The following is a 17,751-nucleotide window of genomic DNA, read 5'->3' on the forward strand; positions in this document are numbered from 1 at the left end:
TTGTAATTTCAATAAATCGCATTCGGAATAAGTATTTACGTCTCAAAAACTATTTATTAATCAGAAAGTAGAGTTTTTACACTTAATTAACGATACAAATAATTATTTGAAAAAATATTTTAAAAGACTGATTAATTATGTAATTGTAAAATTTAAGTCAGAAATGTTTATTTATTTATAAAAATCTATAAGTATTACGATTGTTGGAAAAATCTTTTGAATGTTTATAATAAAAATACTTATTACGAAAACTATATTTTAAGTGACTGACTAACTATGTAATTATAGAATATAAGTCAGAAATTGTTTATTTTTACCTACTAAAAGTGGTACTAAAATCTAGAAATCCTAAGATTGTTCACAAAAACCTTTAAATGTTTATAAAAATATATTAATAAATAATATTAAATCATATATTGGAAATAATTATTTTATTTCTTACACGTAAGAAGCAATTGCTTCAAGTTAAGCAACTACAAAATCTGAGCGGCACAACCGACCCAGGCGTCGGCACAACTCTCCCCAGGGCGTAGCTCGATGTGTCGCTTCGCCTCGCTGCAGAAAATCAATTTTTACAAAAAAACTATTCAATATTATCAAAAAATAATACTGGATTCAAAAACTACATTAAATTTCACAAAAGATAGACTATGAAGTAAAATAAAAAGTTGTCATTTTACTAGTATTTTCTTTAGTTTTCTCAAAATCGGCACTTTCAGCCCCGGTCTCCCCTATTTAATACAGAAAAAAAATTAATTCGTTCAAGTCGAGGTTCTAGTAAATAATATAATAAATTAATAGTCAAGTAACCGATTACTTGCATCAAATAAAAATTTGGTTATATGAAAATTTAAATCTGATAAAAATATAAATTCAATTAAATAATAATTTAATAAAATGAAAATGCAATATATAATGAAAATTCTGTTAAATAATAATTTGATTAAATTGAAAAAATAAAAATTCTGTTATATGCAAATATTATTAAATTTAAATTTAATAAAATGAAAATTTAATTATATAATCAATAAATACGCGCGTGTAATATAAAATAGAGAAATTGAATATAAAAATAAATTTTAATGATTTAAACAAAAATTCTATTCAAATTCTAGGTATTCCAGATTGAAGTAGAAATTTATTATATATAAGAAATATTTGTTTTCTTTTTTAGAATTTTTTTTTTTAATTCTTTGTGTACTTTTCTTTTATACTAAAAATAGTAAAAAAAAAATACAAAGTAATTGTTACATGTGAATTAATTAAATATTTTCATTTAATATAAAAATACATATGATAATGTTTCACGCGAACTTTGCAGAGTGGTCGAAGTAGTTAATTTTTCATTATAATTAGCATAATACATAAGACGATTGCATGTGAATGCCATTGCATTTGAAGCAAAACGTGGACAGGTGCACGCGAATGCGGAATTTCATTTGATTGCCGTTAATTTGAAAATTGAATTCTTGTTGCAAGTCAATTATATATTACCAAGCATGAAATCGGAAACCGTCAATTTCTGTTAATTGAATATGCAAATTTATCATTAATCACTAATAATAAAAAAAAAGAAAGTATAAATCTCTACAAAATAAACAAAATCGAAAAACATACTTTAGAAATTAATTAGCTAATGTAAAATTAATAATTCTTTTTTTTTCATTGTTTTTAATTAATTTCGAGAAAAAAAAATCTTTATAATTTTTAAACAAATTTTGAAAAAATTTACCTTGACCGCCGCGTAGTGGGATCTTTCATAACCATAACTTCTGTGATGTCTCCATATTTGGTAAAATACTCTCTGAGGCTCTCTGTAACAAAAAAAAGATAAATTTGATTTTAAAAATTACATCAAAGAAAAACTGGGGGTTTTTTTTTTATTTAAAATTGTAGTAAATAAATTACACCAGAAATTTAACAGATTATTTAAATAAACATTCAACTATAACTGTTTAGTTTTATTAACTAAATTTTCTTGTTAAAATAACTAGAAATTTTTTAACCAGATGCATTTAGTAAATTTCATTTTTTTTTTTAGTCTATAAGCTAAATGTACACCAAACAGAATGAAAATAGCTTATTTTAGAGATAAGAAGAAAAAGCATCATGGAAAGGGGGGAAAAGTATTGACCGATTTCACGTGTCACTTTGCAAGTTCTCTACTTTCTTGAGTCCCGGTCGTAAAACTCCGAAACGAGGTCTAGGATTTACGGCAAAATTAAACTCCAGGATCGTTAACGTGAAGTACTTGAAGTTTTCAACGTTTTAATGAATGAAATATTTTTCCGCAACTCTAATTTGTCATAAATTATAGATTCAACTTTTTACATCCAACGATATATTTTATGCATTTTTGATTCTCCTTATGGTCTGTATTTTCAATAAACTATAAATGTTTTTAACATATTTTCTTTTTTTTTTTTTTTATATAAAATCAGTAAAAAATTTATTTTACAAATAAAATTATTGTAATTATTAAAAAAAATTGTCCTTTTTCTGCAATATTACTGAAATTATTTCTATAAAATAAAGAGAGAAGAAAAAAGTTATTTTAAAAATAAAAATTGATAATAATTAAAATAAAATAATTTCTAAAATTTTCTCAATAGAATTGTTTTTTGCTCATTAAATATTCCTATATCATGTTTCACACAATTTAAGTGAGAAAACAAAACTCAATGAAATTAAACGTTGAAAATTTTCGAGTTTGTAAAAGAGTATCACGCAAAGCATTTGGATCATCCTCAGCTCTTCCTTTTCTTTTTATATATATATACATATATACATACATACATCGTCCGACCAATTACTGAAACTTTCATAATTGCCGAGCAAAGCTTCATTTAAAACTGTATTAAAACTTTAATTTTTCAGAGTACGGGAATCGAATAACAGGAGAGTCGCTTCGTTGCATGTCGCGTATTCTCACGCGATATCAGTAAAGAAGTTTTCTGTTATCAAAAGAAACTGGCCGGTATAATCTTTAGGAAAAATTGCCAGATGGCCAAGTATATAAAAGAATTTTGAAAAGAAACTTTTGAAAATTAGTTTTTATCTTATATTCACTTTTTATTTTGTTCTTATAAGAATTTTTGAAGAAATTATAATAATTTCAAATACTGCATATTTTATTGTCAATACCACAAATGTTATAGTTTAAATAGTTTCTCTGCATATGTTTTTTTTTTTTTTTTTTTTTTTTACATTGTGACGCTACATTTTGTCGAGCACAAATAACCTCTCCGCGCGGTTTATTGTTGACGTAAGGTAACAATTGAGTTCCTAAGCTGGTTAATGGTAAAAATATAACACAAGAATACACGGTTTTGGATCCGAGCAACGAAGACCTGTTCCTAAAGTAAATTTTAACGCTGAATTCGAATCCACAGTCAATTAAACCATATTACTTATAAAAAAAAGTAATAACTTTGTTCAAGGTTTTTGGGGTCGCTGATTACGATTATGAAGTAAGATTTTTAAAATTCAAAATGGCGGAATTAATATGGCGGGTCCAAAAGTCCAAAAGTTAACCCGAATTTGTAAACCTGCGTAATTTACTTTTCTAGTTATTTTACTATTTTCTTTTATTTCTTTTTCTACAAAATAACCTGGCGCCTTCGGTCTAGTAAATAAAATAATTGAAAGTCCAGATAACGAGTGTTTTAATGAAATAATAAATTGCATTAATAAATAATAAAAAAATCAAATAAATCTCTCAATCAAAAAATTCTCAAAATTAAAATCAAAAATTCTTTATTTATAAATATATTTAATAAAATAACAATGAATTCTTTCAAAATTCTCTCTAAAAAAAAAATAAATCAAAAACACATTATAATTATAATAACGCAAAATTTTTCTCAAATAAATTATTAGAATCAAATTTAAAATTCTTTAAAAAAAAAATTTAAAAACTCGTTATAACATATTTATATACCATCATAATTCAATTTATTTGAAAAGCCACTTTTTCGTCATTTGAAAAATTAATCCGATTCGAGGATTCGCCTGAAGTCAAGTCACGTTCTTCGTAAAATGTTTTATGAGACATAGAACGTAGTAAAGGAGAAATCATGTCATGCAAGGGGATTGTAATGTTTCTTCGCTTATTTGTGAGACCTTTCCATTTTGTCGACAGCTTCCCGGCCGATTTCCGTTATAGTGCGGAACATATATATGTGTAAATATATATATATAGCTGGTATGAACAGAAAACTTAGCCGAAATTTCTATTCATATTTCCGCAAAAATAAGTTTGATTTATGTTTACAAGTGAGATTCTCGTTATAGTAGATATGCATGTAAATTATATATATATATATGTATAACTAAGCTGGCTTATATCGTTTACACTATTATGTCCTCCAATTCTCGTCCTTATTTTCATTACGCATATCCTGCGCCGCTACACTTTAGGGTCGTGAAGATGAATCTGGCATTTAGCCAATGTGGCTGGGCTCCAAATTTATCTTATATCTTACCTAATTATAGGCTGTTTTATACAGATTACTCTCTGTAGAGCTGCGCTAGTGGTTGGGTAGTTACTTGCCTATTTCGTGGTGTGGCCTTCGGCATCGATAAAACACACGAATATATCTTATGTGTGGTTTTCAAAAAAAGAAAAAGCTTTTCAAAATTATTTCTCATTTTACGATCTTTTTTTTCAAATAAAAATTCGAGGAAAAAAGCCATTTAAAACTAAATTAAGTAAAAGGTCATATTTAAAGTATAAATTTTAATTTCCACTTTTAATTTACATTATCGATTAATGTTATTACAAATAGAAGAACAAAAAATAGAGATTTCTGTATAAATATACTAAATATTCACAATTATTATCTTTACCCGAAGTATATAAATATCTATATTTAAAAATGCATGAGTCTCTAATATTGATGTACCTACATACAACTTGAGAACAGAAGCTAATTTAATCCGTCACTCGCTTAAGTAAGTACAGAGTGTCACTCTTCATAGGTGATGACAACCTGGACGTTTGTTGTCACTCATGATAAACGTAAATCTCTGTGCGCAACATAACAGCATATGCCAAAACATTATTCCGTTATGCTGATGATGTATATCCATAATTATTCGAAAAACTATTTGATTTTCTCACTCTAGTATAACAGAAATACAAAAATTTCTATTTTCTCTATATTTAAAATAAAAAATAACTTTTATATTCTTTTAGATAAGAATTTATTTCCATTAAACATAAAATTGTAATAGAAAATTTTAATTACAAAACAAAAATGACATTTCGTATTATAATCGACAGAATTAACAAACATGGCCTTTTAAACGTAAAATTCGTAACAAAATCTTTTATTATATTGGTCCAATAAAAATTCGCATTTCATTTGTTATAGTAGTTGTAGGGCAAATATATATACTCTAAAATAAAGGATCAATAAAAAAGCGATTAAAAACTTTTAAAGACTTCAGTTGTGTACTTTAAGAAATAGAGTTGGATAGCGTATCGTGTTCTAAAGACTATGAAAATGTCATTAAATCAAAGAGAAATGTTCACTTGGATTCACAGCTAAGTTGCAAATGTATCCAATGGTTTAATTCGTCTCGGCTCAGATTGATGGAAGCAATTTCGTCGTTGCCGGTGTACTTTTAAAACGTCCCATTGTGAAAATTTATGTGCATCATTTCCCCTAATTATTTGTCGAACAAGCAAATTTATTTTACCCTCCGCCCATTTCAAAATCTCACATTGCATCTTTGACAATTGTTTCTTATATATAACGTCAAGTACTTTTAATAAAATTAAAATAAAGAAGCTTCACTAAATTAATTTTAAACTAAATGAATACAAAATATTGGAGGAAATTAATTTTTAAAGAATTTAACTATAATTATATATATATATATATAGAATAAAAATAAATTTACGCAACGAATTATAAATAACCTGGCGAGAAGTAATTATTTTATTAGCAACAGAGACACGCAAGACTCATGTGTTAATGATATTCTACAAGATAAAAGCCGATCGTGTTACACTGACCCATCTGGCAGCAAGTATATAAAACTGGTTAGAAGAGGTGTGTCTGAAATGAGTCGCCTAATCGAGATTAAAGGTCAAAAAGGCTGATCTTGATATGCTTGACGTTTTTCTTGTGTGTGTAAGTGTGGAAATTAATGAGAAGAATTCAGGAAGAAAAATTTGCCCTAGTAGTGAATACCTTCTAATTCTTATAAGGCACTTTAAGGCCGCCGTTTAGCCAACGAAGCTACTTCCGGTCCATAGTACTTAGCTCGCGATTATTAATGTCCGCCTCGCGTGCACTGTATAACAATGACTTTCGTCCTCATGAAGGTATTAGTTTTTTTTTTTAACTCTCCTCGAGGAATAAAATAAGTGTAAAAATGAACAGGTGGTGTGTGTGTTTTTTTTTCTTATTTCCACAATATATATAGCTATGCTTTTTTCAAATTGTTTTGCACTTTTAATGAAATATCAAAATTTAGAAGAGAAAATTAGCGAAAAATAAGTAATTTGCACTATATATAGGTAAATTTTTTTTTATAGATATAAGTTTTAAATTTTGTAAGTGCAACAACTTTTTTTTATCTATTCCATTTTCAATTATAAAGACAAAAAACAATCTATTAAAATAAATCCCATGCAGAAATTATGGTCTGGGCCTCTCAAGGCCCTTCCCAGTACGCTTGGATTCTGGCAAGGGCCTGACGTGGCAAACTGGCAAGGCCCTAGTATAATGGCTTGAGACGGTTTTATTACTGGATTACCTATTATTATTTAACGCAATCGCTTACATAAATTTTGAAAAATATTTAACGCTCGGTGGGATTGAACCCCCTAACCTAACACGCTAACCATTACGCCAACTTAACGTGAGAAAATAAAAATACAAAATTCATTTGATAAGTTGCGACTGAGGAAAATGAAGACTTGAGCAGCACAACAATAAAGAAACAATAATTATATAGAAATTATAATTTATTTAACATGAGTCAATATTTTCATTTTTTCACAGAAAATTAAAAGGCATTAAAATAAGCTGCAACGCTTATTATTTTAATCCAATTTTGCTTATTTTAATCCATTTTGGTATTAAAATAAGCAAAATAGGATTAAAATAATAAGCGTTGCAACTTATTTTAATGCCCTTTAATTTTCTGTGTTTATTTTATTAAAACTTAGGAACATAATTTTTCTTATTATCTAAAATATAGATAATATAGTAAAAAAAAAAAACAAATAAATTTTAGTTTTTCTAAAGAAAAAATCACTTATTTCTTTTGAGTTGTTGATGAAATTCTTAGATTAAAATTGTTAAATTTTTTTTAAAAATTAACTTAATTAATTTTTCTTTAATTTTTTTAAAAATTAATAATTTTAATAAATAAATTATTTTAATTAATTAAATTCGAGAGGGAATTTACTCTGGTAGTCAAGTGTACACTTGCCTGGTAATACCTGTAATATCTGTAATATTTTGTAATGTCTTGTAATAATAAGTATTATTGTGTAATACCATGTAATACTGTGTAATACTTGTAATATTGTGGTATTATGGTAAGACATCTGCTCCTGTATTTACACCGAAACAAAATGCACGAGGCTTAGGTTGTTTGTGTTCGTGGTTTAAGATAGCAAAAAACCAAATATTAAACGTTATATAAACATGGATGTTCACGGATATTATAATATAGAAAATTATATTTGTTCAGTTCCTCGTCCAAAGTTAAAAACAAATAAGTTATATTTATCGTGTTCCTTAAAAGAAATTTCAAAACATTTGAAATAATATTGTTATTTACGTTTTAAAAAAGAGAAATTTATTATTTTCTTTTATAAGTACACGGAGAAAAAAGATTTCTTTTATAAAGTAACTTTTACTACTTTCAGAGTAAAACTGGACCAACTCGAAGTTTCTGCGCATCTCTAGCAATTTTTACTCCAAAAATAGTAAAATTTACTCTAGAAATAGTAAAACTTACTACGGAAACAGTAAAATTTACTACAGAAATAATAAATTTTACTATTTTTGGAGTAAAAATTGCCAGAGATGCGCAGAAACTTCGAGTTGGTCCAGTTTTACTCTGAAAGTAGTAAAAATTACTTTTTCTTTTTCTCCGTGTAGAGTAAATGCACTAATTGAGGCGCGATTCGAGTCAAAACACCTTTAAAATAGACAATTCGACATTTCTATTGTATAAATTCAATTTGAGACTTATTAAACTAAAAGGTTATGTTATTTAGACCCAGATAACCAGCGTACTAGTACTGTACCCGCCATCTACCTCCGTAGGGTACCAGGTACTGTACTGGTACGTCGTATTATTACGCTGTACTGGTACAATACTAGTACGATCAAAGTATGACGTACTAAAAGACTTTAATAATTCAGTATATCGTACGGTTATTCTACTCCTACAATACTAGTATGATGTACAATATAAAATATTATATATACCCTCCCCTTTCTCTTCTCACAATAGTATTTTAATTATTTTCATTTATTATTGAAAAGAAAATTTTTTATTCAATAATTTTTTTTATTTATATCATATATGTTTTTGCATTTATTATATAAAATATGTAACTTGTATTCTCACTTATCTTAAAATATCCGATGTTTTATATTATTTTAATTACTTAACATTATCAAATATTAATTGATTATTTGTTTACATTTAAACATTATTTCAAAAGAATTTTAAACTTGGATGTTTAAAATTGCTTTGATGTTAAAAAAAAACATATTATCACAACCTAACCTATAAATATGTTATATGTAACACACAATTAAATTTAAAAATATATTAATATCATTAAGACCGAATTTATGAATTTTTCTCAATATAAATGTATAAAAAAGATTATAAAAGAAAAGATTTTGATGTTGTTCAATGAAATAACACCATGGCACAAAGCGGCATGGCAAAGTAAAAGAATATAAATCTTATAAAGATCGATAATTTAATATAAATTTAATCTCGGATATTCAAGATAAGTACAGAAGCACAAGTTACAAACGTTAAAACTCTTTTGCTGCATCATAAACCACTTTTTTCACCAACATTTATTGCACCGTTTTCAGTGACGCGTTCATATTTGACAATTGTCAAAAAAGTGAGGTTGGGCTGGCATTACCAGCAAAGATTCCCAGTACGACGTACCAGTATTATACTTGTATCGTACGAGTATGTTGTGCTTGTTATTTCAGAAGTACGACGTACTGGTATTGTACTAGTACTATACTTTTATCGAGTAATCATATTTTATAATTCTAACAGTACGACACACTTTTATTGTACTAGTACCGTACTGGTACGACATATATAATTATTTTGTACTTGTATAAAACTAGTATAATACTAGTACGCCGTACTCGTAAATAACGATTAGTACGCTTGGTTATCTGGGGATGTTAAAAAAATGTTTAACTTTATAAAAATCGCACTGAGAAAAATAATAATGTAATGTTAATAAAATAATTTGGTGGAGCACTTTTAGTTAAGGGGTTATGCCACTCTAGGATTTTCAAAAAATCGCTTTTTTTTTTTTTGCTTTAAATAGTTCCTTAGGGTCTCAGAAACAACATATTGCAGGATTATGGCTCGGAAAAATCTCTAAATAATTTATTTTCGAAGTTCCTTGCAAGGCTGCACGGTACGCGGCGTTTTGTTGTTGTTTTTTCCGATAGTTATTGATTTACTCTTATAATGAGTGGTAAAGTAGTGTATACTGATAGAAAAGGTTGTAAAGGGTCACATGGCTACAGCAAGAGACCGAAAAAATCTAGAAATAGGCCTTTGAATCGTCACGAATTAGAGGCACCAGAGGACTTGAACGTGAGTGCATCCGCGAAAAAATTGAAGACTTCTGAGGATCTGTATGATATTGAAGTGAATCCGGCTTTCGGTTATCGTATGATAGACTTTATTGCAGTTTTTGCGGCTATTTCGAACGCTGTTGTTTGTAAGGAATGCAAATCACAAGTGAAATTTACTGAAAGTGGCATGCGTGGTTTGGGATTCAAAATAGTAGTATCCTGTGAAAATTGTGAAAAGACTGAGATACCGAATTGTCCATATGTTGAGAAAGGCTACGAAATCAACAGGAGAATTATAATTGCAATGAGATTACTTGGGATTGGTATGCAAGGAATAAAAAAATTTTGTGCATTCATGGAATTACCTCGACCTGTCTTTCACTCATTCTATGACAAGATTGTCAAAAGAATTTCGATTGCAACTAATCTAGTTTCCAAGAACAGTATGATGAGAGCAGCAAAAGAAGAGAAAGATATTTCTTCGAAAAAAGGTGAAAATGGAATAATAGTGTCCGGTGACGGTTCGTGGCGAAAACGTGGGTTTACGTCGTTATTTGGCTTAGTGACTCTTATTGGCAATAACTGTGGAAAAATCGTGGATTGCGTAGTGAAATCTAAATACTGTAAGTCATGCGAGTATTGGAAAGCAAAAGAAAATACTGAAGAATATAAGGAATGGGCTGAAAATCATGCAGATGAATGCTCTGTGAATCACGAAGGATCGGCAGGGAAAATGGAGGTTGACGCGGCAGTTGAAATGTTTCAACGCTCCGAAACTTTACACCAGGTGAGATACACTCAATACGTAGGTGACGGTGATTCTAAGACTTTCCTAGGAATTACAAATGCCAAGCCGTATAAGGATTGCACAGTACTCAAAAAAGAATGCATAGATCATGTGCAGAAACGAATGGGTACACGCCTACGTAATTTAAAAAAGAATACGAAAGGTCTCGGTGGAAAGGGCAAATTAACAGGCAAACTTATAGACGAACTGTCTATTTATTATGGATTAGCCATTCGTAGAAACTGTGATTCAGTTGAAAAAATGAGAAACAATATATGGGCTACATTGGATCACAAACTTTCTACTGATAAAAAACCGCTACACGACAAATGTCCAATCGGAGAGGATTCTTGGTGCTCATGGCAGAGGGCTAAAGCTGCTAATACTTTGGATGAGTATGCACATAAGCCAGCTCTTCCAATTGAAGTGTTCAAAGCTATTAAGCCAATATATAAAGAACTTTCTAGTGACGATCTTCTCAATAGATGCATTGGCGGTTACACGCAAAACCGTAATGAGAGTTTTAATTCAACTGTGTGGGCATTGGCGCCAAAATCTATTTCCAGTGGCAAAACTATTCTGGATATAGCAACCGATATTGCGATTTGTGTTTTCAATGATGGTTTCTCTTCAATCTTACACATATTTAAAGCACTGGATCTGGAAGTCGGCCCGAACAGTTATAAAACGTGTATGGAAATCGATAAGCAGCGAATACAGCTCGCGGAGAGATCGCTGTCCAAAGGAGCAAGGGACGCCAGAATTGCTTTAAAATCAACACGAAAAGAAATGGATGACAATGACATTAATGTGGAAGGTCAATTATATGGTGCAGGCATTGCAGATTAAAGGTATTGTGAAATTATTTAAGTTTTTTACAACTTAAAACTTTAAACGCGTTTATCTCCAAACTACATTTTTCGAGTTGGCCGAACCAACAACTCGTACAATTTCCAACCGATTAGGTTCAAATTTGACCCACATCTTTAAAAATACATTTTTTAAGGTATCACGTAGGATTTTTTTTTTATTCTATATAGTTCATTTGTTATTAACTATTAACTGATGGTTTTTTAGTCGAAATTAGAAAGTTTAACTTTAGAAGTGCGCCATTTGATCATGAATCAATATATCGAAAAAATCCTACGTGTTACTTTAGCTATTGTAATATATAATAAAAAAAAATTTAGATACTCAAGATATTCCAAAATTTACAGGAGCAGTTAGTTCGGCCACGTACCCCTTGAACCATAGAGGAGTCGAAGGACGATCGCTACAGCGCCACCATTCTTCACAAAATATTTATAAGAAATTATTTTTTTATACCTAAAAACATGTATAATAAACTTCCTATATTATATTTTTAATTGACTTTATGGTTTTTCTAAAAAAAATTCACATAAAACACCTATTTTTTCGGTCTCTAGAGTGGCATAACCCCTTAAGATTCCAAAAATTTATTTGACATAACAGTAACGAAAGAAGCAATCAATCGAAAAATTTAGTTGGCTGTACTAAAAATTTCGTTCAAGCTTTTGCGTCTGTTAACTGAATAATTTGGTTCTCCAAACCAAACCGTCTGAATGCTCAATTGCGCATGCGCTGTTCTCGTAAATATGGCTTATTTCTCTGTTTACGGATGTCACACGTTAACCATGCTTCGCTCTTCGTGTCGTCCAGTTTTATTCAAGTGTTTTCGGGATTTTTATGTGTTTCAGAAATTGGGTAAAAAAGTGTGTGTAGTGATGCATATCGAACAATATGATCAAGAAATGGATAAATGTGGGAAATATGTTCGTTCTTCATGTGAAAATCGGACCATCTCATTAGAAAATATTTCAGAATATTAATTTTCTTGATTGAAGTGATAGTTCTATCATTTAATTTACTGAGTGAAAAAATTTTATATAGGAAAATGGTCGGTATTAATTACAAAAACCGTAAGAACTCTTGATCTCTAATGTTTTCAACTGTCAAATGTCACTGTGTTTTGGTGAAAAGAAAATATGCAAATAAAATCTCGAGCACGTCAATTATGATCACGAGAATTTATTGGTTCGACATGCATCACTAAGTGCTTACAACAAAAAATTCTTTATTCTCATATTTTATAACATGGCTGTCGAGAGAATAAAGCTTGTTAAAAGAACGGAAGTTTTTCTCCAGCCTGTATACTTTATGAAAATAATTTACACTCACATTGTCACTAGGATTCTTAGTGTAGTGGTCAGCGTTCTTCATTTGCGTTGCGTAGTCTGAGGGTTCGATCCCCAGCAGTGTTAGGTTTTTCCGCAATAGAAATTAATTTAAGTAGACATAGGGTGGTAGGTAATATAAAGCGAAAAGAATAAAAGAGGATAACAAAAGTGATAAAATTAAGTGAAAAATAAAAAATATAAGTGTGAGCCAAAAAATAATTTGGTTGAGAAAAGAAAAAATTTTTTTTCATTTAACTAAATTTTTTGTTTGCTTAAAAACAATAAGTTAGTTGTGCAAAACAAAAAATTTGGTAGAGAGAACCAAACTTCAGTAGATGATACCAAACAGTTTCCTCAGTGCGATTATTTAAACAAATATGAGAAATTAATACTAATACCGTAATTTTCTATTGCGGCTCGTTTGTATCAGTTTCGGTGACCAAAATTACGTGTATTTTGAAGATACTTTGCCCGCCGAAATTGGAGCCAATGGAAATATTAAAAATGTTTCAATTACGGCGAGGGAAAAAATTTGATCTCAAATAATTTAATTAATAATTGTTTAAATGTGCATTTTCATTAGTAATTGTATCAAAAAAAGATTAAAATAATTTTTTTTAATCATTTTGCAACAGTTATATTAAATATAATAGTAATAATAGTTATTTTTTATGAACGCGTCGTAATTGATGCTCTCGTCGTATAATTGATGCACTTTCCTTAATATTTAAAAATATTTAATTATTTATTTCTCTATTTCTCATTTTATAGTTTTGCACTTAAGGCCAGGTCCAAGTCGTGTCAGCTGTTCCATTGAAACTTCAAAGAAACAGCTGACTCGACTTGGACCTGGCCTTAAATAATAATTTTAAGTAATTTTATTGAAAGTTCTACGTATATATAAGAAAGTGCTATTTGACGTGTAATATTTTTTGTAATAAAGGGTAATAATCAGTAATATATGTGTAATACTTTGTAATACAGTAATATTTTGGTAGTAGTATGTAATACTTGTAAAAAGTGTAATACTAAGGTAATAATGGTAATATGTGTAGTTGTAGTCAAGTGTACACAATTTTTACTAGTAAATTCCCCCTCGATTAAATTAATTAATTTTTATTTAAATAATTAAAAATTCATAAATATTATTATTAAATAATTATTACTTGATAAAATATTTTGCATGGAAATTTAATTTTATTATAGTTTTATTTGATGTTAAAAATGACTTTTTATTTTGAGGTTATGTCATAAAACCATATGACAAGACCGAGTTGCTCTAAGGAATGCCATACTTGTGGACAAACTGGCTAGGGCCATGAGAGAGCCTTACTTAAAGTAGAACTAAGTAGGGAAATTTCTGCACGGGATATAAATTACCGATTGATTTAAATAAAAAATGATATAAATAAAAGCATGACCCAATGACCTTATATATATGAAAGTATATCTATTTCTGTCGTGGAAGATTAAAAACATTGTGCGGTTACTGTCGGAAGTTGGTAATCGAATAAACTATATTCGGAAGCTAAGACGCAAAGCTGATCCCAGAAATAGCACGCGAACTTTACGGATAATTGTGCATTGACCGAAACTGCGCACAGTTCGGGGTATCAGTTATAACTCAATTACCGCATTGTGGGAGAAGGGGTGGGGGGGGTGGGAGTTAAAGGTATAGAGAACGAAAACGAAGGCAGTGCAGTGAAATCGGATTAAGAAATCGAGTTGGATATTGCATTTTTGATCAGACGAGCTTATCCGCGTTTCGAGTAACAGTCATGGTCGCTAGGTCGAGCCTAGTCGACTCTTTTCTATTGAATTGAATTATTAAATTCAATTTTTCGAGTACTGAGAGATTTGAATTATTGAACCGGCTTGCACGAAGAGTCTTTGCAATTGCAGCCTCTTTTCTAGGTCTGCCCTTCCCTCCCTACAATTTCTCTTTTCTATTATCTTTTTTTTTTTTTTTGTTCGCTCGCTCGCTTTCACTCTTTCTCTCTCACCTTTTTATTTCTCACCCCCTTTCGTCTTCTTTCTGTTGGTTACTTACGTAAGTAATTTCATATTGTACTATATATACGAACAAAACTGAGACACACACGGTATTCGAGAGTTTTTTGTGGGACAAGGGCAAGAGAGGATTTCCGAGGATTCTCCGGCCTTTCAATGAGCTGATGCAAAATGCAGACCGAGACCTCATTGAATATTCGAACCATGTATATGGGTCCTCAATGGACCCCTCCAAATAGGGATGATTGATAATGTATATATAACATTTGATATCCAACTGTCCCTTCATTTTAAACTGTATCATTTTTTAAAAAATTTTATTCAATTTATATTTTAATATTATATTATATTTCAAAGTTTGTTTTTGAATTTTAATCATGATTGTTGCATCTCAAAATGAGTTCATGTTAAATGACATAGAACGTGGCGCCATCTGCCTGTCTCATTTTTGATGTGTATCAAATTGTGTATAAATTTTGTACTCAATTTGAGATTAGGTTCTTTCTGTGTATATGGCTTGGGCCACAAAATCCTAAAAACTGATGGTAACATCGTTTAAACTGTATTTAAGAGTTTTATTTGTAACTACTCAAGAATGCAGATAAGTGAGGTATGTTATTTATATGGTACTTGAAGTGAAAATTTCCCTAGTTTCTCGACTTTTCTCATTGTGATTGCAAATTGAGTCCTAAAACATATTGAGGTGAAGCAAGGACGCGAAGAATAAGAAGCAGAAGAACGCGTCGAGTCTCGCAGTCAAATGAGATGTCGTCAGGAAGAAAGAGAGAAAAAGAAAAAAAAAAGCTTGCTGAGAATTAGAGTAGAGAAAATTGTCGCCGGGCATTGGTCCGCTTGAGTGTTTTTCTATTCAGAGGAAGGGTCGCATAAAGTTCTATACACATATACACCGGCAGTTCAACCTCATCCTATTCTAGGGTATTGCTGTGATCCTCCATCAGGAGGAAGAAGGATCGAAAAAAGGACCCCACCTTCTTCCATTTCAGGCGTCGTTTATTGAAACGAATGGTCGTGCCTTCTCCTTCTTCGTTCCCTCTCGTCTACTTCTCATCCTCTCTCTCTCTCTCTCTCTCTCATTTCTTTAGTACAGCAGGTACTTCTACTTTTATCTCTTCTTTAGAATCCTCCAGGATTACATATCCCTCAGCAAAAGATGCTTCATGTTCTATCTTAAAGGATCATTTGAATGTAGAGTTACAATATCACTACAGAAATACTAGTATTATATGAACTTGTTTAAATACGTTTCATTTTAATAAATTCATAATTATTTCCTTATCTTAACATAATTACAATATGAAATTTTAATTAAATGTTCTTCAAATTTATATTGATAAAGTCAGTGAAGAGGAAAATAATATTCAGTTTTGAATGAACGAAAAATTAAAAGCAATATATATTCTCATGCCGCTGTGGTTGGTATTGAAATAAACAAATAAACATTGCTGCGTCTGTGTATGAGGGACGCACGAGTGCAAGTTCACTCGCTCATGGGAAGCATCTCGTTGCTTTCGTTCGCGTGCCTGGTCTATTTTGACCAGACAGCATCCCAAAAAGAATATAGGTAAAATTACCTCGAGGCTTTTACAACGAGCCGTTAACCTACGAGTACAAACTTAGGATTGCGTTCGTCAGTCGTTAGAGAGTCGTTGCCTCCTCTTTCTCAACACTTTTTGGTTGTACACACATATAAAATTTACATCTCAGTCTTTTTTAGTAGGGGAAAATTTCATTGTAATTCTCAGAAATTTATTATAAATCTAAGAAATCGATAAATTTTGCCACACTTGTAACTTATTATATTTACAGTAGAGTACAACCATTTTTAAAATAAAATTATATTGGGGTGTCCGTTACTGTGAAGCGCTCTCTGTTGAAAACATTTTTAACCCTTGAAAGTAGGATGTTTGTCAATTTTTGTTCAGTTTAAACCAATCAGAGTAACTTTCAGACATAGTGGTGAAAAATGGTACTACTGAACGTAGGATAATATGCTAATCCACGCCCCCAGCGGATATCCCAATAACTTGTATATAATTTAGGACGAGTGTCAATGAAGCTTGATCTCCTATCAAGGTATCGCAATATAATCGCATGTTTTTTTTTTGAAACTGCTTTTATTTATCTTCGTTGTGATTCTTAAAATATTATTTACTTTTTAAACTTATATTCATATGAAACATTACAGCTTCCAAGTTTTTTTTAAAGATTTACTTAGATCTAATTTCTGTTTTAGATGCAATGTCGAGTATCAATTCGGGATTACTTAAAGGGATACAATTGTTTTATTATGAAGATAAATCGTAATGTATTAATTTTAATCTGAAAGCTTATTGCAGATTACTTTCCAGTGAATAATGAAACTTAAAGAAAGTGTTTTTGAAATTTCCATTTTTCGTGAAGAAAATCAGATTGCAGATACTTAAATACGATTAGAGCATGCCTTCTCAGGGGGGGGGGGGTTTAAAAGACGTGAATAAAGTCAGGAAAAGTAGAGAGAGAGAGAGAGGTTGTTTTATTTCGAAGGTGTGTATATATATACACACACGTTTATGTGGATATAGATGGGTGACAGAAGCCAAAGCCTACCTGGCCACAAGCCAGATCTCTAGGTAATGTTTTCAGTTCATAGTAGGCGAATAGTGAATGTAGAGTGAGTGTACAGTGTGCACCCCTCCTCCCCCCCCTCTCCAGTTAAAAAAGATGGGTGCCCGCATTGCAGCTATGGCCCACCATCCTAATGATGGCAACCACGCAGGTACAAATCCACCTTCTCTCACCCTCTTTTAACATCCCTCGATCAACTTGTTAAGAATTCACCCCAATCACATATACATCCAAAAAGCCTCTTTTATCGTGTTTGAGCTCACTAGAATACGGCTTTCAGCTGACACTTTGTTCTATTCTCTTTGGCATT

The 17,751-nt window shown here is 30.5% G+C and overlaps 1 protein-coding gene across 11 annotated transcripts in view; it reads right to left on the reverse strand.

Annotated features, from left to right (window-relative positions):
• LOC127289355 (RNA-binding protein Musashi homolog Rbp6) overlaps positions 1-17,751 on the reverse strand; it is a 999,297-nt gene that overhangs the window by 548,324 nt on the left and 433,222 nt on the right. For all 11 annotated transcript variants that reach the window (XM_051317240.1, XM_051317237.1, XM_051317245.1 and 8 more), the window contains one exon: positions 1,733-1,814. In XM_051317240.1, the coding sequence (XP_051173197.1) occupies positions 1,733-1,814 (82 nt within the window). The remainder of the gene's footprint in view (positions 1-1,732; positions 1,815-17,751) is intronic.

Source organism: Leptopilina boulardi, unplaced genomic scaffold, assembly GCF_019393585.1.
Source record: "Leptopilina boulardi isolate dan_hultmark-lab unplaced genomic scaffold, ZJU_Lbou_2.1 LbouV2_408, whole genome shotgun sequence".
In the NCBI taxonomy this organism is placed as follows: Eukaryota; Metazoa; Arthropoda; class Insecta; order Hymenoptera; family Figitidae; genus Leptopilina; species Leptopilina boulardi.